This window comes from Copadichromis virginalis, linkage group LG16 (assembly GCF_057382275.1).
Source record: "Copadichromis virginalis isolate Kocher_CV1m ecotype Utaka linkage group LG16, C_Virginalis_male_GT1.1, whole genome shotgun sequence".
Taxonomy (NCBI): domain Eukaryota; kingdom Metazoa; phylum Chordata; class Actinopteri; order Cichliformes; family Cichlidae; genus Copadichromis; species Copadichromis virginalis.
This window is the reverse complement of record NC_140633.1, coordinates 11,290,614-11,315,567: the sequence shown is the minus strand read 5'-3', so window position 1 is coordinate 11,315,567 and position 24,954 is coordinate 11,290,614. Positions and strand designations below refer to the sequence as shown.

The 24,954-nt window shown below is 40.6% G+C and overlaps 1 protein-coding gene across 3 annotated transcripts in view; it reads left to right on the top strand.

Moving 5' to 3' along the window:
• The window catches only part of man1a2 (mannosidase, alpha, class 1A, member 2), a 149,810-nt gene that overhangs the window by 52,246 nt on the left and 72,610 nt on the right, over positions 1–24,954 (top strand). For all 3 annotated transcript variants that reach the window (XM_085435334.1, XM_085435336.1, XM_085435335.1), the window contains exons 4-5: positions 8,996–9,092; positions 22,759–22,877. In XM_085435334.1, the coding sequence (XP_085291460.1) occupies positions 8,996–9,092; positions 22,759–22,877 (216 nt within the window). The remainder of the gene's footprint in view (positions 1–8,995; positions 9,093–22,758; positions 22,878–24,954) is intronic.

Sequence of the window (24,954 nt, the reverse complement as noted above, 5' to 3'; positions counted from 1 at the left end):
AAGCCTTTTCAGCATCTAAAGAAATCACAAGTTCAGGAAGTTCAGATAGACGCTTTGAGTAAATAACATTAAAGAGTGTACGGGTATTAAAAAACAATTGCCATCCCTTTATAAAGCCATTCTGCTCTTCAGATATAATTCGAGGAAGCACATCCTCAAGGCGAGATGAAATTACTTTAGCCAATACCTTTGCATCGGCATTAAGCAGAGATAATGGCCTGTAGGAACCACAGGAGGTTGGGTCCTTGTCATTTTTGAGAAGGAGCGCTATGGTTGCTTGTGTGAAAGTAGGTGGTAATGAACCGGTTTCCAAGGATTCGTTAAACACAGACAAAAGCAATGGTGCCAATTTACCAATAAATGTTTTATAGAATTCAATTGGAAACCCATCCGGGCCCGGGGCTTTATTAGACTGCATAGCTGTAATAGCTTTTAATACTTCTTCAACAGATAATGGGGAGTCCAATTGCCCCGCATCATTAGCACCAATAACAGGGTTTGAAAGATTATGAAGAAATGCATTCATTTTAGCTTTATCCGTGGGAAATTCGGACCTGTACAACAAAGAGTAAAATGTTTTAAAGGTAGAATAAATTTCCAAGGGATCTGTAGTAATATTGTCATCAGAGTGTTTAATAATGGGGATCACACGCGAGGAGGCCTGACGTCGTAACTGATGTGCCAACAAGCGACTAGCCTTGTCACCATATTCGTAATATGAGCCACGACTGTGTAGTAATAAGTGCTCAGCCTCTTTGGTTGACATAAGATCAAATTCTGCTTGCAAATCAAGGCGCTGCTTCAGTAATTCTGGAGAAGGGTTCAGTGTATAACTTTGATCAAGGTTACTAATTGCAGCTATAAGTTCTTTAAGCCTGGCATTAATCTTTTTATTAGCACGGACAGAGTAAGAAATAACTTGACCTCTCAGGTAGCATTTAAGAGTCTCCCATAGCAGAGAATATGAGACAGAATCATCCTGATTGAAGGACAAGAACTCTTCAATAGAGCCTGAAATAAATTCACAAAATTCTTTATCCGCCAGAAGGAGAGAGTTAAATCTCCAAAGTGGAGGGCTACGTTTATGGGTAGAAAGATGAACATCCAATAGCAGAGGAGAATGATCAGATATTACAATACCAGAATAGTCGGAAGAATTAACACATGAATTAAGAGTTCTGTCGATGAAAAAATAATCAATCCTGGAATAAGACTGGTGGACCTGAGAGAAGAATGAAAATTTTTTGATTGAAGGGTTGCGAAATCTCCATGGATCAACAAGATCATTCTGTTTCATAAAATCTGAGAATGTTTTAGACATAGATGATTGAGTCAAATTACGAGGACTAGATCGATCCAAAATTGGATCAAAAACACAATTCAGATCACCACCAAGGATAAGCAAATGTGTATTCAGAAAGGGGATGTTACTCAGCAATCTATTAGCGAATTCAGCATCATCAAAATTCGGGGCATATACATTTACCAACAAAACCTTTTTCTGCATTAGGGTACCAGCAACAATGATGTATCTACCGTTCCTATCAGCGACAACATTGGTCAAAGTGAATTGAACTTTCTTATTAATGAGAATGGCCACTCCTCTAGCCTTCGAATTAAAATTTGAGTGAAAGACCTGACCTACCCAAGGGCAATATAACCTATAATGATCCTTAATGCGAAGATGAGTCTCCTGTAAAAATGCTATGTCAGAATTTAGACGTTTCAAGTGAGTAAAAACCTTAGATCTCTTAACAGGGTTACCCATACCTCTGATATTCCAACTAATGAATCTAAGAGGCATACCTGACCCAGCAATGCTGGGGTCTATATTTCCATTAACCATTTACAAAAAGGAAGAGGAAAAAGACCAAACCAAAATGCCAGTGGCCATGAAGAGCCGAAATGGGACAGCCCCCCCCCCCAACCCAACCCAACCCTGAACACAAATACACCCCCAAGTCTCCACAGAACAGAACAAAGGAGACAGCAGTGTACCCCCAAAGTAGCAAAAATGATTCACCGAAGTGACTGGACTAATTGTTGTCTAAATAAAAATAAAAGCGAGAGAGGGAAAAATAACCTCTCACCAACTTCTCTACAGCATAACAGTGTGCGCGTAACAGTAAACATTGTTTTTTTTTTTAAAAAGGGAAAAAATAAAAAGGAAACCAACCAACCAAAAAAAGATCTCACAGTACAAAATATGACTTCCTCAGAAGGAGAACTTTCCAACAAATCACCGAAAGTGCATAAAATTAAAAAAAACAAAAAACAAAAACAACATACATAAATAGATAAACAATTAAAACAAAAACAACCAAACAAAAAAAAAATAAAATAAAAATTTAACAGAAACGAAAAACAACTCAGTCCTATGCAAATCAATGCAGCAAGCTTGGAGAAGATTGTGCCGGACTGGTCCGAAGTTCAAGAGTATATTATATGATCCAGTTTCAATAAATAACAATGAAAATAAAAGGAACCAGCACACCAACAGTACAATAACCAGCACAATGGCCTAAGAAAACAATGCACGGGTGGCGTTAAACCTAAGGAGACCGTGAACCCTTAGCAGCATTACAGTATCAAACTGAGGAGTTAACGAGGCTCACCCAGAAATCAAAGTTTTGACATAATCACTGGCCTCCTCTGCCGAAACAAAGTCCTTCTCGACACCCTTATATGTGATGCGGAGTCGCGCTGGATGAAGCAGGCCATACCGAACACCGTCAATGCCACGGAGTTGCTGCCTGACCGTGTTGAATGCAGCACGAGCCCGTGCCACCCTGGCGGTGTAGTCGGGGAAGACTGAGATGGTCCGATCTCCAACTTTAATCTGTCGGCGTTCTCTAGCACGTCGTAAAATGTCGACACAGTCAGTGTGGTAATGAAACCTGCATACAATGGCTCGTGGACGGTCGCCAGGCTTAGGTGCGGGTTGGAGGGTCCTGTGCGAACGATCCAAAAGCGGCTCCTTCCCCAGGTCAAATGCTTCTTTTAGCAAGGAAGCTACGGCGGCAGTGGTGCACGTGTCAGGGCCCTCCGGTACTCCCACTATCCTAACATTGTTGCGCCGCGATCTGGACTCCAAATCTTCACACTTACTTTCCAGCTTGGCTACATGAGCTGTGAGACCCTTGATAGTGTTTTTCATCTCAGCTATATCATCAGAGCAGACAGTAAGTGCGTGCTCCATCTCCTTCACCGTACCTTTTAGCTCAGACATGGTAGCGTCATTTGCAGCTTTATCGATCGCCAGCTGCGTCTTCACCGCCTGCAGGTCGAACTTAATGGTAGACAAAGCATCACCCAGAGTATCCTGAAGTTCCTTTTTAAAGATGTCGGCGATATCTTTCCTCAGCGAAGCCAGCAACTCGACCTTGAGAGCCTCAATATCAGGATTAGCTTGACATGTGGGGGGCTTTGCAGGAGACGACGGCTCACTCGAGGGTGTGGTCGCGGTTTGCAAACTAGGCCTCAGTTGTGTCTGAATAGTACTGCGGGTTTTAACATTTTTTGCTGCCATTTTACGCCGGCCCGAGTAAAACTTCTCAACAAGACAATCCACAAACCAAAACAGGACTGAAAATACGGCCAAAACGCGCGAATAAATAACAATTTTATCGAAATCGGCGGGAGCTCCCAGACTCGCGTCCTACTCCATCAAAGCTCAACCGGAAGTCCTTATTTTGCATTCTTGACTCTGGAGCAGCATTAAATGCATTACATATTGAGAGATTCATACAAAGCTGCAGTAATTTATTACATACACTACCAGTCAAATGTTTGGACAGACTTTCTCATTTAATGGTTTCCCTTTATTTTTATGACTATTTACATTGTAGATTCTCACTGAAGGCATCAAAACTATGAATGAATACATACAGAATTATGTAGTGAAAAAAGTGGGACATTTCTCCAAACATGTTTTATATTTTAGATTCTTCAAAATAGCCACCCTTTGCTTTGTTTACTGCTTTGCACACTCTTGGCATTCTCTTGATGACCTTCATGAGGTCGTCGCCTGAAATAGTTTTCAACAGTCTTGAAGGAGTTCGCAGGGATGCTGAGCACTTGTCGGCCCTTTTGCCTTCACTCTGTGGTCAATCTCATCCCAAACCATCTTGTTTAGGTCAGGTGACTGTGGAGGCCACTCTCCTTCTTGGTCAAATAGCCCTTACACAGTCTGGAGGTGTGTTTGGGGTTATTGTCGTATTGAAAATAAATGTTGGTCCAACTAAACGCAAACCGGATGGGATGGCATGTCGCTGCAGGATGCTGTTGTAGCCATGCTGTATAAATCCCCAACAGTGTCACTAGCAAAGCACCCCCACACCATCACACGTCCTCATCCATTCTTCACGGTGGGAACCATGCGTGTAGAGAGTATCCGTTCACCTTTTCTGCGTCCCACAAAGGCAGCTGGAACCAAAGATCTCAAATTTGGACTCATCAGACCAAAGCACAGGTCTTCCATCAGGTTTTCATCACATGTCCATTCCTCATGTTTCTTGGTCCAAACAAACTCTTCTGCTTGTTGCTTTTCCTTAGTCGTGGTTTATTAGCAGCTGTTTGAACATAAAGGCCTGATTTGCACCAGTCTCCTCATTCAAAGTTTTAGCAATTTTCCAGACTGACTGACCTTCATTTCCTAAAGTAATGATGGACTGTTGTTTCTCTTTACTTAGCTGATTGGTTTTTGCCATAATATGAAATCTAACATTCGTCAAAAGGGGCTGTTAGCTGTGCACCAACCTGACTTCTGCACAACACAACTGATGCTCCCAACCCCATTAAGAAGGCAAGAAATAAGCTCTGACAAGGCACACCTGTGAAGTGAAACCATTTCAGGTGACTACATCATGAAGCTTACTGACAGAAGGCCAAGGGTTTGCAGCGCTGTCAACAAAGCAAAGGGTGGCTACTTTCAGGAATCTAAGACATAGGACATATTGAGAGTTATTTAGCATTTTTTTTCTTTGCATATATCTTTCTTCTTATACTTGATGTCTTCAGTATGTATCTACAATGTAGAAAGTAGTAAAAATAAAGAAAAACCATTAAATTAGAAGGTTTTGACTGGTAGTGTATCTCACAGTGGAACATTTTCTCACTATTTGCTTTAACCTTTTAAATACTTTTACACTTCGGACTGCTTTTTACATTTTTTTTCCCCTCAACCAAAATGGAAAGACAAATCTTTTTTGTGGGCTGGCCAAATAAATTCCTCAAATGAGAAATACCACTGCCTTTTCCATTGGACCCTGCACCGTGTGTGAGACTTCACTTTTTACTTTCAAGCTCATCAGTTGATAAGGTGTGGGAGGGAAAGAGAGGTTTTTAATCTCTCTCTGGCTCTGACCTTAATAACACAGGGCCACTCTTGGGCTGCCAGTTCATTCCAGAGTGAGCTGGAGTGTATAATGTTGCATGATTAATACTTTTGCAGTTGCAGTATAGAAACTGGGAAGCATGAAAATAAGCAAAACACTGTAGAGGGCGATAATAAAAACCTTCAGTCACAGGTTTCCCGATCCTTAGGCACAGAACACAACAAGACACGATTTTATTAAGTTGGTCTTCAGACACTGAAACCATGTGTGAATGTGTTTCATTATGCAGTTGAAATGGGGACAGGCTGCCTTACTGAGACGAGTGTGCTGATTGATGATGATCCAGTTTATGACTAATGACTTTTTAATTTTTAAAAAATGGCCTGGATTTGGAAAAATAAGGAGAAATTCCCAGGAGATTGTTTCTAAAAATTCTCTATACTACAAGTGAGCGCTTCGATCACTGGCTAATGTAGCCATTCAGAAATAATGGTTACAAAACAAAAGATGCCTATGAACATACAGACATATTCATATTTCTTGACAGTGCTACTGTCTCCCTTTATTGGTGTTCTGGATTGACGTGCCATATCTTGATACATGTCAAGGGATGCTGATACACCAAATATCAGTATTTCAAAAAATACATTTAAATAGTTGAATGAATACTATGAACAAGAGGGCTCATCCCATGCACAGTCATCCTGAGATGACGTTAGTTGAACAGACTTGCATGAAACCGGCTCGACTCAAAGAGCATCCAACACTGGGCACACTTAGCTTCAACGAGTTATCAGTTAATTGCTGCATTATCAGAAACAGATTGCACATAATTCCCAACTTGACCTCATTAGTTGCAGACTGTGACAAACATTTATGGCAGGTTTATGTTGTTGCAATACTCAGCATTTCGCCAAAATCGCAATAATAATTCATCGTGAGTGAAGACATTTTCTGATGAGCTGTTTCCAAACGCGAAACATTTTCCTCCTCGTCTCTAAACTCTCTTAGAAAAAGAGATTTTTAATCTGTGAGATGTATACTTGGACAGATAACGGATATAAATAAATAAATAAAACGCTTATGTACTACCTCTTGCATCATATTGCAGCTTTCAGTTTTCGGTCTTCAGCAGAAAAAAGAAAAAACAATGCAACAACAAACACATCAGGCTGTTATACCTGGATAAATGCTATATTTTTCTGCATTTTCTGAAGTAGTTTGTTCTTCAGACCTGGCAGAACAAAAAAGCAGTAGGATGTTTACCAAGTCATGACAAGTACTAATGAGGCAGGATCTGGTAGACTTGCAGATAGTAAGATTCAGCCTAGACTCCAAATGAGAAAGCTACAAATTTATACTTTTTTTTAGGGGGAAAAATCCTCTTATCTTGTAAGTAATGGTTTAAACAAATTGCCATTGTCCAATAAAAAAAACTTAGGAAAACATTAGCTTGTCCATTCGTTGCAGTTCAAATCGAAGGGTTGGAGGGGGGGAAAATGCAAAATAGCATAGAAGTGGGATTTTAAAACTAAAAGTATATGCAAGATAATAGTATAAGTATAAGCAGCTGCCACAGAAAAGATGAATCATGTGAAACGACAGCGTTGTGTTTCTACTGGTGCTTCTCTGAAGAGTTGAACAGGCTCCCCTTATCCTACACCACAAGCTGTTGGATGTCTCCACACTCCGAGATGTAGTAATTCACAGTGGGTACTAACTGAAAAGAGAAGTAATCACCAGCAGCACTGACTAGAGGTAAAGGCGTGTGTCACGGCACGTTTTGTGGAGGAATCTTTGGTGCAGTGTGGGTGGGAACACGGTTTATTAACTTAAACATACCCTTTGTTGCACAGTTTATCACGGTGTTAGATGCTTTGTGTTCAGTTTGGCTTAAACACAAAACGTTTTCATTTTTTCCGTTATGAAATTGGTATTTCAAGTTCTTATGAAGGTGTCCATGAACAGATTAATTCCAGCAACACTTGAAGTGTGGAACAAGAACATGGATAATTTAACAGAATTTCCTGCTCCCTACTCTGAACTACATAGTACAACATAAAGCCAAATAATAATAATAATAATATCTTTGGTGCTAATAGCCACCTTCTAGCATCCTGCAGTGCCCTTTCATAGGGATATTGATGAATACAGGTCACAGGAGTGTTCATTTTGGCTGCTATTTCCTCTCTGCAGCAAATTACTGAGGAGCTTTACTTCTGATTGTAGAGTGCATCAGCCACTGGGTCAGTGCAAGCCCATCCACCCCCTTCCCCCCAATCCTTTGCATGTATCTCCCAAGATACTGCAAGCGGTAGCTGTCAGAATCAATCACTGAATTTTGTAGCCTAATGTCCAATTAGTATTCCAAGGTCCTTTAAATAAGCAGTTTGTCAACATTGTCAAGCTCCCCGCACTGCAGCGCTTGTCCTTGGCATATGAGCCAATCAGAATTTGATGAAGCGTCCAATCAACACATATCAGAGGGAGTCAGCCAACGTTTAAGTGTCCATGTCCCGGTGCGTATTAATTTGATTTATAATCCTCGGTGTGTGAACGGAGTGCGTCATGGAAAGCCACGAAGCCAAGAACACAATGAAACTTCTGGCCCTTGTCTTTATTAGCTTGGCTGCATGCCTGCTCCAAGGAGAGAGAAAGTTGGAAGAGGATTTGGATGCTCATGGTGGCATAAAGAGGCAGGCTGTTGGACAGAGAGGGAAACTGGTGTAGCTTGGTGGCCGTAAAATGACAGGTCTATATTTTATGGGCCAGAGATGCACTTTGTCATTTTTGTAAATTTTGTAGCTTGTAGTTGGGGAAACCCCAACTTTCAATTGGTATTGGGAAGAGCTCTACATCTTAGTCACTTTGTCAAAACCGAGATCATCATTAACCAGAAATGATGATGAGGTAACAGTCATGTAGACAGACTGCAACAGAGGGCAAGAAATCAGCAGATATCCATATAAATGAGACTGTGATATACAATACACGGCCACATGAACAGGAAATGTGCCTTCTTCTTTTTTCTGTTGTCGATGCCACATGTGTAAGAGTTGCAAAGGGGAGGAGGTGTTTTGAAATGGATAGAGAGCAGCACTGATTCAGTAAAAGCTGGCACTCTTTCCTCCCTTGGCTGTGTCATCTTCTCTGTTTGCCCTGGAGCGCCTCTTCACAGCATCAGCCTCCATGTCAGGGCTCATCTCCCAATCTCTTGCTCTTTTTATCCTCCTTCCCTCCCCGAGTCTCCTCTTTTCCAGCCTCTTTTCAAAGCTCATATGAAAAGTAGAGTCTTATTCTTCTCTGTTCAGTGGACCGATGTCTGTATGATTGGTTGAAAGGAAGTAATGCAATATAATGATATATATAGAGAGAAGACGAGGCTTTGCCATTGGGCCTGTGTGTAGAAAAACACTATTGTTTTGCATTGAATTGATTGGTGGATTTCACGTTCCTATGACAACTAACCCAGGCTACAACAGCTGCTGTAAATAAACCAATGTAATGCTCAAATGAAAATTATATCAGTGCAACTTGAAATCATACCACCATGATGACTGTATGATTGTGTCCCTTTTGTTTTTTGTGACAGTGATGTCACACGTGTCAAAGGACTTTGCTTCTTCTAACATACTGTTTTTTTTGTTTGTTTTTTTTAGATGATGAAACATGCCTGGGACAGCTACAGACAGTACGGCTGGGGTCACAACGAGCTAAAGCCCATCGCCAAGAAAGGACATTCCACAAATATCTTTGGTAAGCCAGATACTGCCGCCTTTACCCATCGGCAGTTTGCTCACACAGTCATAAGTCGCACTTGGATGCATGCGTGATGTGCACACACACACACCATCTTCCTAACACTCAGACAAACACACACGGCTCCTTCTCTTGTGGACAAGGTCATGCGATAGTGCCTCCAGCAGGATGCATATCACATTAGGGGAAAAAAATGTTTGCAAACACGAGCATAGGATCGCTGAGGCTGCAACAAGAGGATGCACGTGACGAACAGGAGAAATCTAAATGTATTTGAGATACTGCAGATATTTAACAAGTCTTTATTTAGTGCATAGATCTGCACTTTGTTAGTGAGCAATAAACACTCAAATAATCTCACTGTTGGGCTAACACTCCAATGTGTCAGCCTTATCACAGTAAAGTTGTAGTGTTAGGTTTAAAATTAGACAGTGTAGCTGATAATGCTTGGTGAGAAATTCTTTTTTGTACAAGGAGAGACAATCGGGATTTGTTTATTGGTATGCACCTCTTTATCTGCCATCTATGATGATCACAATGATCCAGCCACTACACTCGTTGTAGTTGAACATTTTGTACATTTTCAAAACATTAACAACATTACCTGCTGTTCAAATTAAATATGTTTTACAGAAACGATTCATATAAAATGTTAAAATGACTGAATTATAGCTTAAACTATCTATCTCTATCTATATATCTATATGTTTGGAAGTCTGTGAAGTCTTTCTTTTTTGGTCTCTGCCAGCACTTGTACAAAACGATCTGGCTCTTCAGCAGCTGATGCTCCACTCTGCCTGTCTGCTGCTTGCTGTGTAGTCTGAAGTGTACAGAGGCTTTTTAGAACTTATTGACTGAGAAGGACCGCCCACTAAGAACTGCGCCAATTAACCAAAACACTAAAGTTGCAGGCTAGACAGGCTATGCAGGGGGCTAAAACTCACTGCAAAGCTCCTTTGGGCAAATGGGAGCTGATAAATTTTGGCTGTCAATAGTCTGCAAGTTCATAACTATGCAAACTTTAAGTGCTCGTATTATGCTCAGTTGCAGATTTATCATTTTATTTTGGGATATGTTTGGATGCTTGTTCAGAATTTTTTTTTTTTTTTTTTTTTACTTCTGTTATCTGTTGCAATAGCTCTTCATATCCTGTACCAGAAATGCTCAGTTTTAGCTTCTGTCTCTTAAAAACCTCCTCCCTAAAAGCACAGATTGCTTTGATTGGCCGGGTTGCCTGGCTAATTTGACCTGTTGGTTATACACTGTAAATCTATTAGTACGAGTGCAGCCCAGCTAACTGAGTCCTCAGTTCCCCGAGAGCTCAGAGAGCACAAAGGTTCTTGAGTTCATTCTTGTAACAAATACAATATTTATACCTGGCTTAGCTCGTGCCTGAGGCATTTTAAAAAACAGAAGCTGCTGAAGTGAAGAAATAATAGTAGTTTTAAATAACCAGTGCCCAGTTAAGACGGAATTTTTGTCAGCAAGGTTGTCCAAATTTCTGATATAGAAAATGTTACTGGTATCTTTATGAACCAAAAGTTCTGAAAATAGTTCTCTTAATTGATAAATGGGCAAAATGATTGCGCTAGCAAAGCTGTTTTTCATACGTGCTCATGTTTGATGTTGCTGTAAGGCATTTGTACATTTGTGAATCCTTTGGAGCTATGAAGATCTCTCATTTTATTACGTATAAAAATGGTCAGATCTTCATGTGAGTCAGATCATGGTGGATCCCGGAAAAGTAGTTTGTGTACTATGGGTGCCCCTGAGCTTTTTTGATGCAGTGTGTAATTCAGTGTTCTCTTCAGTGCTGAAAGCCAACCAAGCTCAGAGTCAGCAAATCAAACCCAAGCCTCTGCCATGCTTTAGAAATGAAATATGCTTCTGTTGCAGCCAGAATGTTAGAAATATACGTGTAGCATTTTCAGGCTTCTTGCATCTCTACAGTTTTGCTTTGGCCACTTCAAACTGCCTGTGTGCTATTAGTTCAGATGGTGCATATCCACAGTTGTCTTAGGTGGTCACATTCTGTCAGTAATCAATAGAGAAATCCAGGTTATTTCAAAGCGTTCCCAAGCTTTTTCTTGTACCTCCTTGTGTTATTAGTCAATTGCATGTCTTCATCTGTGGTCTATGGCTTTCAGAGTTGATGAAGTAGGCACACAGCTATCCAGAGCTATCCAGCCCTCTGTCACAGCTTTGTAAAGAAGACGCAATTAGCACATAACCTGCTAAACAATAGCTGGATGGAATGACTGTGTAGGCTGCAGCCTTTGCCTTTGTGTCGTGTTTGATTCATTTGAATTACGAAAGTAAATGGTGAAAAGATGAGGAGAGCTATGGTTAATATCGATAGATGTGTTAGTAATAATCACTGCCAATAATGATTTAACTCATTGGATACTGTGAGCTTATACCTGTGAAAATGTGGCTTTGTGCTTGTTTATCTGTTTGAGTTGCCAGCTTGACTTGTGTGTTTATGCTAATGTTGCTGGATGTGTGCGTTTATGTGCGTGTGTGTGTGGTGTGAGGGTGCATGCTTATGAGGCGTTTGTGTCAAATTGGAACGTTCCGTCTGGCAAATTGGCCGGAGGCGCCTCTGTTATTTTATGAGCTGCTGCTAAATGGTAGATAGATGCTGCTTGTGTGTGTGTGCGCACTTCCATTTGTTAGTATTCATGTGTGTCTGACTGTTCATCTGCAGCATGTCCTTTTGTGTTTTATCATTGTGTCTGTCTGGGTGGTTTTCCCCTGCCGCCTTGTAATAGCTGACTCTGGATAGATGCTGTTATTATTCACTGGGTGGCCAATAAAATACAAGCAAGACACAAGGCAAAATCAAGCATTGCGCTCCTCACAAAACACACTTCCATTATTGATGAGGCGTATCCTGTCTTCTTACAGGCGGTATTGATTGTGTTTTGGTGTGATTTGGAGAGAGTGCAGAATGCAGAAAGAAAAAGCAGTATTTGAGAGATGCAGTGGACCTCCTGCTGTGTTAGCTATTACTGACATTGACTGCTTTTAACACGGGGGACTCAGACATCCAAAAGTCTGGCTGACTGGATGAAAATAGTGCGAGTTATGGATTTAAACCACGTTCATATTTTGCTAGACCCTGATGCACTGCACGTTGGGATAAAAAGTATCCCTTTGCATTTCTTTAAACTTGAATTCTGAACCTGACTTCTTGACTGGAGGGCAATGTGGAAAGATTTCTCATCTCCGACCAAGCGAGCGCGGCATCGTCCCGTTTCAGGCTAGAACTGAGAAGCGTTCTGTTCCCGACAAAAGCATTACATACATAACAGTTTGTATACAGCTAGCTTCTATTTAACATGCCCTCCATGCAGCTGTTAAAAAAGAAAATGCGTAAAGCTCTTTGTGCTCACTGCATGCCTTCCAGCTCAGCCTTAATCTGTCCTGAGAGAAGAGGGCTGGCCAGAATGGTAACAAGTGGACCAGGGCTCCCATTGTGCCTCAGATAACCTTGTCTCCTCTGCCTCGCGCTGATGCCGATGCATTTATTTTTCCACCCTATTCTGTTGAGATGAGCTGAGTTGATTTTTGACTTCAGATCCAAACACATCCTTTGTCTACACAGTTCAAGCCACTATAACTCATGACCTTTCTGTAAGACAAAAGTAGCAAATACACTGGATTTTTTTAAAACTAGTATATGCCTGTGCCTAATACTACTAAAACAGAACAAAACAGAATTAGAAATGATGATGCGGTAACAGTCATGTAGACAATTAATTTTTTTTCCGTCCTCGTGCTTTGCGTTTGCAGTGCGATCTTTTTCATTCGTTTTGACTCCAGTCTTGGCAGACGATGGAGGCGATACTGCCCCCATAGCTTCCTGTAGTGTATTGCAGTTACAAACATGCATTTACGTGGTATTAGTATACGACACATTGACAATGTAAATGTCGACTATTTGTTGTAGTCGACGTCATCGATGACGCCAGCGAATCGTTGTAGCCCTACTTGCAGTAGAAATTGAGGAGTGTTGTTTCTTAGGGTTGCTACTTTCTATAGATTTAATTTGTGGCTTTTTGAAGTAATTTCAGCGGCTTTAGTCTCGTTTCGTGACACGCGAGGGAGTTCAGTGGTGAGTCTGAGGCCTGCCATCCATACTCTGTCTAGTGGCTGTTATTGCTTTATTGGTTTTGCAGTCCAGCGATTTTCATCTAAACCTGCAAGTGGAGATTTGCTCATATCTCATCCCCATGGCTTTTCCCCAGTGGCAGTTTGACACGCTCACAGTAAATGATATTACAGACAGCCTCAGGCATGTTGTTGCTAGAGGCCTGTTAGGTTGGAGGCGATGGGGATGATGCAAAGCGGGGATGAGGCTTGGACACCTGGATCCACTGTCAGCTCAGTACTGGAGAGAGCTGCCGCATTATTCATAGCATGCTTTTTCCATTACAAGATTACTTTGGTTGTTTGCCCACAGAGATGATCTGTCACTTTAAACTCAGTTTTCAACAACACATTCTCGGTTGTAATCTCAAAAGCATTTGATGCTGTTTCTTTGTTTTGCTGCTTTTCTTAATGGCATTAAAGCTCATAAATTACTGCATTCAAGTAAAGCAAAAAGAATTATTACAGGATTTTCAGTATACGAGTCATTTGGGGGTGGGGGGTTTAGAAGACTATCTACAGGCCCTCTGTGTACCAGTAGGTTCTCTTTGGCTTCAGTCACTTTCAGAGTCCTGTAAAAATACCAGATCAAACCCTACTTTGATTTCAAGCTTTGCTAATCAGTAGACTCAGCCATGTAATCTTCTGTAGAGCTACTGGATTTTCATTCCTTCTCACATTATCTCTGCTGGGTTTGTGTGGATGATGTAATGACCACTTTCACTCAGTGTCATGTAACTTTACTTGACCCTGTTGCTTACATGCCTTTATGTGATGGCTTCATGATCAGTAAGCAAAATAACATGTTTATGTGCAGATATTAAATAAGTAATATCTAGTGCCATAAACTGAGTTCTTGTACCAAAGTGTGCCTTGACTGTTTGGCTATGAGGTCAGTTCCTTGATCATTAATATGGAAATTGTCATGACCATTGATCAACCACCAATCAAAGTGCGTTGATCATTAATCAAAGATCATTGATCAGCGGCCATGAGTACTGTTTATAAGGTTGGGGAAGCCTGCAGTCAGCTGAACGTTTCTCCCACTATAAACACTACGTCCAAATGAACTGAATACACCTTTTGGGGTATTCATGATATGTTAGAGTATTTGTGCATGTCTATAAAGTCTCTGTATACAAACAAAAGCAATGCGATGCATCTTGTGCTGCTCTGGGTGTATTGTCAGCATTGATCGCAAGATATTGAATAACCCACAGAGCCTACTTCTAGTACTTCCTTAGTTATCTTTTTATGGATGCAGCATGCTGTCAGCTGTAAGCTATTATCCAAAACTCCTCACTGTTGTTGCCTTTTTCATGAGGGTTGATTCCAGAAATCTTATGGCACTATTACCATGGTCTTAGTTTGGTGCTCGTAAGTGTAAAACGGTGTCAGCCAAACCCTTACTGTTCATAGGCGAGTCGCCGAACTTAGATCTGTTTTGCATACATAAATACCTTCCTAACATTTCACCTGACAGGGTGTCATTATCACTCACCTTCTACATTTTATTTGCAGACACATCTCTCGTGTACAGGTAAAACTGATGAGACACTATCAGTTTTACCTCCAAACAACCACAGTTTAGCTAGGTTACTTTGTTCACGGTCATGTGTGCTTCAAGTAGGAAAATTTACTTGACAGTGCCGAGAGTTTATAACACAAGCTTTTTAAAAAAAAAATTATTCTGTTTGTTTGTAAAAGGAAACTCTTACTCATCTCATATTTTGGAAATAATGGGAAACTAATATTCTGTTGGTTAATACTTAGTAACAGAAGTGATTTTCCATGTTGGATGAGAAGCCATGCATGTTTAACTGAAGGCATTTCACTCCCAAAGCTTGCACGTTGTATGCTTGGATGTGTTGATGACTGAGACAGTAAGAAAGAGTGGAGTGGGGTGAAAGGTTTGCCTGATGATTGCTTCCTAATGATGGCCCAAAGACTCGAGACTGCTTTCTGCAGCAGAATAGGAAGCAGAGGAAGAGCGTGAAGCAGAGATCAGGGATTGTGGAGGGGAAGACAGAGAGAAATCCAGCTGATGCTTCACTAAGCTCCATGCCTCTTAGTTACTGTTGCCATGCTTGTCTGCACATTTCAGGTTCACAGTGGTAACGGTGGCAAATTTGCTCACTGAAATTCTTAGTGTTTCTGGAATCACAGGTTCATGATGTCAGGCTGTAGTTAGAGCAGTAACCATCACTATATTCCACAGAGTCACCTGCCAAATGGACTTGATTTGCCGAGTTGGAAGTAAGTTATTAGTAAGTTATTGGATATATTGTAATCTGATAGCAGTGAAACATAACCATGAAAACAAATGGAAATTCTTACATTAGTGGTTAAGGTTAAATGCATTTTTTATGGCTTCTAAAAATGTATTATTAGTAATTGTAACCTCTTGACACCACTTCAGATCTGATCTGTACCTGCTAGAATTAATTGGTACTTCTATTTATGACTGAGCTTGTTACATAATTCCTACCCTGACAGGCTTTGGAACAGTTACAATGTGAAAAGAGAGTGAAGAGTAAGACCTGAATTCTGCTCCCAAACAAGGCATCAAAACTTCTTCAGAACATTAATGTGAGCCTCCCTTTCAGATTAAACTTTCAGCAGGGCTGCCAGTGCCGAGTTGGACAGCAGGAAACAGAAGGATTTGCCTGCTGCTGAGTCCAGCAGGAATGTGCATAAGCCTCTCAAACAGAGAAGAAAAAGGGGAAGGTTCTTAAACAAAACATCACCTTGTAGGTTTGTACCCACAGGCTTTGGCATTTTTATTGTCTGCCATCAATGTGAGCAGATGATGATCAAGGTTGTATAACTGCTGCTGAATAATTGGTTTGGGCTCATTGGAACCAGTCGGGTTGTTACTTTTTGTTAAAGGGATCTGATTCAGTACAGTGCAGGGAGGTTTGGTGGCAGTGCAAAGCTGTGAAAAAGTTGTACTCGGCGGCCCAGTTGTTTTGATGTGAATTTGTTTCAGATAAATTGGTTGTATAGTTCTGTCTCCCAGAAAATTTCATGTGCATACCATTTAGATTTTGTAGGAGTTGCTGACCTTTTATTTAACTAAAATACTTCAGGAAAGGTCACACTCCTCTTTCCTCCCCATTGCCCACACTTACACATCTTGGCCAACGTTCTCTTTTCATACAGATGACTTTCCTCAGCTTTGTTGGGTTTTTTTTGTTTTTTTTTGTCTGTCAGTGACAAAGACCCACATTTGACATTATGCTTTGTGTTTTAAACAAAGGAGACTTTGACTCACGAAACATAAATTGAGCTTTTGAAAGGCTAGATTGCAGTAACTTTGTACAAGAAAGGCTGCGATAATTGCCCTAGTAACCCGCTTAACGCCCATATATTCTCTTTTTACAGTTGAGCAGATGGATCATTTAGATGACCTTTTTAGTCATTAAGATTTAATAAAATGGAGTGATGAAAAATACGCTTTGCAGATGTTTTTCTGGTTCCATTGTCCTTGTGGGCGATTATTACCTCTTGACAAGAAGACTTTTTTTTTTAACTTGATTGCAGTGCTAAGGAACATTGTTCACATCTCACATCTCTTATTTTATTACCTTTTTAAATTATATCTAATTCGATTGTGTCATCATTAACTGAGCTGAAATCCTTTGACCATTCAACTCTTCATTTGCAAACACAAGCGACACTGTTGTCAAAGCTATTTGTTTAATTTTCTTTGCACATGGGGCAAGGGGATGCCAGCAAATACTTTTACACTCAGACCAGTGCCGACTGAGGCTCTTTGGCACCGAGCCTGGAAACGGGCATCCGGGCTGAGGTTTAGCCAGGGAGCTCATGTAGAGCTGAAAAGCCCAGACTGACCAGTAACACTCTGAGGCAGAAAACAGAACACAGCAGATGTTTAATTCTGCTGCCAAATAAGTTGGTAACCAGTTACTCATCGCCAGCCAGGCTAGTCTGAATTGTCTTGGGGAGTTTGATTTGGCTTCATTAATTGCCACTGGGTATATTACAGGACAGGCTGCAGGGCCACACAGGACCTGGGTCCATAGAAGAGGACAAACGGTCCAGAACTGTGCAGGACGCTTTAACTGTGCTTGCTAAATTTGTTGGAACAAAGGTTCACTTTAAAGCAAAAGGCATCATGGTAATCATGACTTTGGTGACTCCAGCTCATTTTATTTCACGTCTCCCAAAATTGCACCACATATATGTTAGGAATTATTTTTTCTGCTGGTAACAGCTGCAGCATTTGTGAAGAAACGATGCCATTTATGATCGAGTTAGATAGTAGATTAAATCCCTGTGACACTAACTGAACTCTGCTACTTTGTTAAAGTCGAACTGGAGTATTTCCAGGTATCCTGAACACTCCAGAGAAAATACTGTTTCTTTAAATGGAGCAGGGTTGTCATGATACTTTCAAATTCAATACTGATACCCAGGAAAATGCTTGATTTTCAATATCATTTTTTAAACCACTGGAAAGATTTTGGCCCCATCCTGCAACAACAGACGTAGTGGCAACAAAAGGCATTTCCTGTAAATGTAAAATTGTTCATTTTACATAACTTTTTACAATAATTTCCAAATTATAAGTTAGATTTAAAACACTGGTATTTAAGATTAAGTTTAGAGGATTTATTCATTTTACAAATCAGAAAAGTTAAAGTTTCTGATTTTGTCTACGTCTGCCTGCAACCTCTCACTGTTCACACTGATCCACCTCATTCTGCAGCTCTTCACATCTTCATCTCTGCTCTTCAGTCCTGAAACCGGCATAATCCTGCTTCTCTGCTCTTAATTTTACTCTTTATTTGCTCGGATTAGTTCTCCACACTCTAGACTCTCTATTCAGTTCACCCATAGTTCCCCCAGTGCTCTGTTTGCACAGCCTGCCTCGTTCTACATGTGGCTGCATTCGGCACTTCCACGGCTTAATATTTCATGACCTGCACTTCTCTAGCTGCAATGTTAATTAAAATAGATGGCTGATGTGTCCATCTATCTTAATGAGTTCCTGGAATAACAAGCACCTATAACACGTGTTATTTAGATTCAGCAGTGTGGAACACTAGACACATTTCCTGTTTGTTGTAGTAGTAGGAGTAGCTCTTCCTCAGAGTTTGCATTTAGAATTTTAAAAACTTTTTCCGACATTTAAATGTACCAGGCTTCGAGCAGCATGGTACGTTGTCAGCTTGTTCTGTTTGGATCAGCTCTTTTCTACTGAAGGGAGGAAGGGTCTCATAATTTGGCAAGAACCAGACCCTTATTTACTTTCTTGTAGGTCAGTAAACGCAGCATCATACAGAGATTTGTTAAAGGGAACGGCTCTTCTGGTAACACTTAAACCTCAGATTTCAGCTTCATCACACGTCCTCAAACACACTGCAACTTAAATGTGGGATCTCTGACTTCAGCTTTCGGAGGGCAGCCCTGGATGTTAGGGAGAAATAGTCTGTACAGGAGTAAGAAGAGTAGACTTGCAACTAGACCTGCATGTCCACAGAGTTGTGTAGAGGTCATGATAAGAAACACAAGGCACGACACGGACGCTTGAAACACAAATGCTTTGTATGTATCTCCACACATCACCTCTACACTTTCTTCCATTTTCATTCGATTCAGAGCCAAACCAAGCGAATTTATGCATGACACGCACAAACACACACACCTGAGCTCTCAATCATCTCCCACTCTCCCTGAGCCGACAGTTTACAAGACAGGGAGAATGGAGACTGAATAATGGCATCACGTTTTCGTGCCTCGTGAGAATTCATGCCTCTGAAACCTGTCGTCTAATGAAACCGGCACGGAGCCTGGGACTGAGAGTGTGAGTGTTCGAGAGAGGAAGAGAGAGATAATGGAGGGGGAGAGGGAGAGAGAGGTGTGTGAAATTGTGATAGATGGAGAGAGCATGTTGAAGAGTGGGGGGTGGAGTTCAGTTGAAGTAGTGAGAAGCTGTGTGGTGTATCAAAGGGAAGGGAGAGTACATGAATCTATGTTAAAAGAGCAGGAGACCTGATGAGAGTGTGTGTTGGTTTGCAGCTGGCGAGGTCTGTGTGCACGAGGCAGTGGCAATAATTCCCTGAATAAATAAACGTCATCCCGGCCAATTTGTCTCTGATAAGCAGCGCCTGGCAACCCTAAAATCAACTCCTGGAAGCACCAATTCAACTTCATGTGATGCCTTTGGTGTTGTTTATATCAAGGCTGCAGAGCAGTCAGGTCGTGAAAACCCATGGCAACAGGACATGACAGAGATGATACAGGAAGATGCATGGTGACCGTTCGTAGGGAAAGATGTTGAGTCAAATTAACAAAAAATAAATTTTTTAATGAGATGTATATGTAAAAAAGCGTGAATGGATTGTTCGCGAATCTGGGTTCTGAATGGAGCGATCAAGGAAAGATTAGGGAGAACGCAGCAAGACAGTGATGAATGAGCACAAGCAGATGGTTCGGTATACGAGGGAGGGGCAGACGAAAAGATGGAGGCTGAGCTGGAGAGAGAAACTTTCCAGGTGTGATAACAAGGTTATTTCCAAAGATGAGAGCGAGCAGAATTTCTCAAGGTTAGAGAAACGCACCCAGAAGAGTCCGGCGGATACGCATAAGTAATCTGCACATTTAAATTTTCTTTTGCTTTGAATTTGGAGTTGGGATTAGAAGATGGAGGGTGATTCATTTGATGAGCTTGTTGCTAGATTGGATTGGCCAAAGAAATGCTCCGCTGTCATTGGTTTTCATGTTGGCGGACGAGGTGAAAAACCCAGAGAACACCTTCACTACGTGAGAAGTTGGAGTTTTTAAAAATGAACAAAGAAAAAAGCCTTTCGCTAAGATCTTCTGCTCTACATACAGAAGGGCAATTTGTCCCCAATCAGTTAATCCAGTCCAATCCTTTTTGTTTATATGTTACCAATTCACAGCAACAGTCACCTCAAGGTGCTTTATATTGTAAGGTAAAGACTCTACAGTATTTCCAGTTCTTTGAAGTATCACTTGCAGGTTTTGTCATGAACATAAGGATTGAATAATCACTTACAGAGGATTTTAAGGGCTATTTTATTTCTATTTGGATCAATACCCAAATTGTTATCTTCAAATCCAAGACATTTTAACACAACATACGTTGTCTGGGATGTCTTCTGTTCAAGATGTTTGATAAACACCAAAACTCCTTTTGGTATTAAAATCCTCTTTTCTGGACCATAGACAAGAGGTTTGATACCCTTTTGTTGTTTTAGAAGAAAACAGGTCCGTATATAAAATGTTAGTGTCACATTTCATTTGCTTCACAACACAACAGTGTTAATGATTGACAGAGCAGAGGTGTCATTGTTGTGAACACATAGGAAGCACTGCATTTAGGAGCTATTGCACAAAACCTTTAGAGGAGTATTCTGAGACGGTATCTTTGACAGGCCTCTGTCTTTGCGTCAGCAGTGTCACATTGCTATGGGAGCCTCAAGCGTACCTGTAGGTGATGGAAGTGACAGAAGGGAGGGAGATGGGGGTTGTGTGGTGCAGCAGAGGGGCTCTGTTCTACCAACGGTCGCGCCAATCTGTCAAGATCCGGCAGGCAGCCAGGGCATCTTGCTATCAGCTCCGCCCGCCTGACTGCAGTGTATTTTTAGAGTGATTTAGAGGTTCCTGTCTATGATGATAATAACACTGCAGCTCCTGCATGAAGCCAGACACTCTCCTTTTGAATGGATTCATAGATAAGAAGGGATGGCGAGCAGACTCAGGAATTCTAGCTGTTCACGCAGCTTCTGATATGAAATGGGGACGGCTTTAAAGGGCAGTGCCACTGACTTTTACCTCTGAAATATGGTGGTAATGTATGCAAACCGAACTAAAGCAAACTGGAAGGCAATAATAGAAAGGGTGTAGATGATCTGATGAAATAGTCATTTTGATGATATTTCCTATAATATCCTATAACTCCTTTTTTCACTTTAATTTCTAAGGAGGGTTTTGATTTACATAAAGTTGAACCTTATAGGCACAAAGTCAGTTTTAATAACTTATAATAAGCAGTTCCCTGTTCCTGTAATGTCTTATGATTACTAGTCTCCTCCTCAGAATGGAAAAGGCAATGAAATGTGGCAATGTGTTTGAATTAGTCCTACTGTGACATGCTTTATATGAACACACATTAGCAAAGGAAAAACATTTTAAAATGTCACTGAATAACAGACAAACACACAGAGCTGCTCCTGTGGCTGCAAACTGATCATTTTTTATGGTTGCTACCATTCGCCTTGGCTGAATGCTTTTGCCCATTGGTTGGCCACTCCATATCTTTCTGAAAATATTAATTCAACAGTTTTAAGTTCTGTTTTTTTTATTTTCCTTCTTTCTTTTCTTTTTTTTTATTAGAAATGCACTGATTGCAGCTTCCTTGGCTTCTTGGTATTTTTTTTTTTTTAACTGTCTACTTTTTGCTGATTTCAATGATCTGAGTTCTGATTAGCTTTAAAAGATCCATCTTGAACTGCGTGAGAGGGATTTTTTTTTTATTGGTTTGTTGTTCAGAATGTTTATGTGGTGGTGTGTCAATGTCACAAGCTATTGTCATGTTAGCTTGTGGCTGTGAATGCGCATCCGACTATTTATTTGAAGTATTATAAACATTTTAAATGTAACTGCTGTCTGGGTTGATGTAATTATGTCCAATGATTTGATTTAAAGCTGTACATTTACAGCAGCAGCAAGCCTGTTCTGTATTCACAGTAAATTGAGCAAAAATGTAAGCATACTTTAAGTAATAAATTAATTATATTAAAGTTAAACACACTAATTTACAGTATAAGTAACGTAAGCGAGAGTAGAGTGTGTAATTGTAGCTATATTTGACAAATTTCAGTTAACGCCACACACACAGTTTTTCTAAAAGCCACCAGACACACAAATTGTTAGTACTTTGGAAAAAGGAAAGCTACAGGGTTTGATGCTAATAAAGACAAACCCATTGAGCGAGCCTGAAGAACAATGCTAATGCCAAATGAGACGGTGGCTAATCAGAGAGAAAATTATCTTGACCATGTGATCAGTGAATGTCCTGTCAAAGACGTACACAGGCTTACACTCCAAAAACACAAAATAATCAGTAAAGCAAGTTTAAAGTGGACTGGATGAACTGTTGTCAACAGAGGCAAAGAACAGCAACACACATGCAGGCCTCTTGGACTGAGTAGTGCGATATGTGACGTGCTTATCCTCAGGTTAGGGGTAAATCATCGTTGTTGGAGCGATAACGCTGCACAGACTAAATCTTTGTAGAAAATAGATCCAACTGTTATCTGCACTGACTTTTCACTTTCTCTTAATAAGTTCAGTGCATCTCTTGCACTGTGTACAGTTTGCAGCTTTTTCCATGCATGCGTCTTTGGGAGAGCCTCTGATGGATGTAAAACCAATGTCACTGTTAATTGCATAAATAAATATTCATATGAGCAATAACTGATGGAAGAATTTCAATTGTTTGATCTTGTGTGTTGTACAGGTAGTTCTCAACTGGGGGCAACCATCGTGGATGCAGTAGATACTCTGTACATCATGGGTCTGCACGAGGAGTTCAAGGATGGCCAGGAGTGGATTGAACAGAATCTGGACTTCAGTGTGGTGTGTACCCACCTTCCCTCTCTACACATAAAATACCCAAGAACACTTGGGTATAATTAAGCCTTCCATTAATATCTTAATGATGGTCTCCAGCTTGTCCACATAATGCTCTTAATGTGCTGCTGTCATAAGAGATGACTTGCACTTAAATAAATATCACCGGAGTGCTCATTGATCTGATGCATGCTTTCTTGACATGATTTTTCATCAGCCCATCAGCACTATTAGACCATAAATAATATGCAAACATTACTCAAAATCCCTGTGAATGTTGGCACTGAATTGTCACCAATTAATTCATCTAGATTGTATCGCTCCAGTGTTGCTGTTGGAAACTATTAGACTAGAGAATATTTTCAGTATTTATCCTCATATCGAGCATTATAGTAATAATGATTTCAAACATTGCTTCATTCAGGCTGTGTTTTGCAGTCACAATCGTGACTTTGTCCTCTCTATCCATTTTCTTCTCCCTTCCTGTCCTCACAGCCTTTTCTGTTGAGTGTTTCTCATTTCCATGTCTTGTCCATCAGTTCAGCAGCTCCCCTCATTTATTTCCTCTGCTTCAGTCTCCCATCACCAGCTTTTCGTTCCTTCCTTTCAGATGTCAATCACCTCTTTTTTTTTTTTTAATAATAATAATAATAATAATAATAATGGGTTGCATTTATATAGCACTTTTCGGGGCCCTCAAAGCGCTTTACAATTCCATTATTCATTCACTCTCACATTCACACACTCTTGGAGGCAGCTACAGTTGTAGCCACAGCTGCCCTGGGCCAGACTGACAGAAGCGAGGCTGCCATATCGCACCATCGCCCCCTCTGGCCATCACCAGTAGGCGGTAGGTGAAGTGTCTTGCCCAAGGACACAACGACCGAGACTGTGCTGCTTGCTAGGGCCGCAGCTGTTGATTATTTTAGTAATTAAGTAATGTATCGATAATTCCATCGATTAACCGAGTAATCGGATAAGAAATGCTGTTCTCTTATTAATGAACACACAGGTTTTTCAAAATGAACTACTCGTTGGTTTCCATTTTTAGAAATTGCAGTTTTTTAGAGCAAACAGCTGTCGAAAACAAAAAGAAAACAACTTAACCCTTTAAAATGGCACGTAAATACAATCAAATTACATTTTTTAAAGAAAATATTTTCTTAAATGCAAAAATATATAAATAATCTCAAATAGAGCCAAAGTCAAAATAAAATAAGATATACATGGAATCTAACCTAAGGCATATCAATTGACCTTCAGTGGTGATCACAGGAACAGTGCTGCTGTTTAGGACGCTAGAACCATGTTTTCTTTCACTCAGTCTTGGTGATGGCGCCGCCGCCGCCGCTTTGCTCTTCACGGTGTGTAAACAGACTCTGGCTCCACGTTAAACTTTGACACCATCATCATCATCATCTCTGCTGTTGTGTTATCAGTGTGTTTGCCCTTAATGTCAAAGTTTTATTGTCACGCTGCTCCTAAATGCGTTTATATTGCAGGGGTGTTTTAGCTGCAAACGTGTCTCCATGGTGACGCTACGGAGCCATGTGTTAAAGGAAGCATCGAAGCAGAGAATTTGTGTTGAGAATTATTTTGCAATTGAAGTATTCAAATTATGCAATGAATTGTTGCAGCCCTTCTCCTCCTATATACTCCATTATTAGCATTTTCTGCTCTTAAGCGTGCTTCATACAACTCGCCTCATTCACCCATTTACACACATTGACATAAACACTTTTTTTCTATGCTTTCCTACCTAAGTGTTTACTATCTAACATTCGTACATAACCCCCGAAGTTGGAAAACAACTTGGGAGTTAGTATCTTGCTGAAGATATTTGGCATGCAGCCTGAAGCAGGAATTGACCAACCTTCCGATTAGTAGATGAGCTGCTCTACCTCCTGAGCCAAAGCAGCTCACTCATTCCCCATCTTTCACTACTCACTCGCTCCTCAGTGCATTCTCAGCCTTTAAAAGTGCCTCTGTATTTCTAAATAATGTGGCTTTACATGTAGTCTTGTTTATTCTAATCAGTTTTCCCTAAATTCAATTCAGTTCTTCTGTCCACATTCTGGCAATC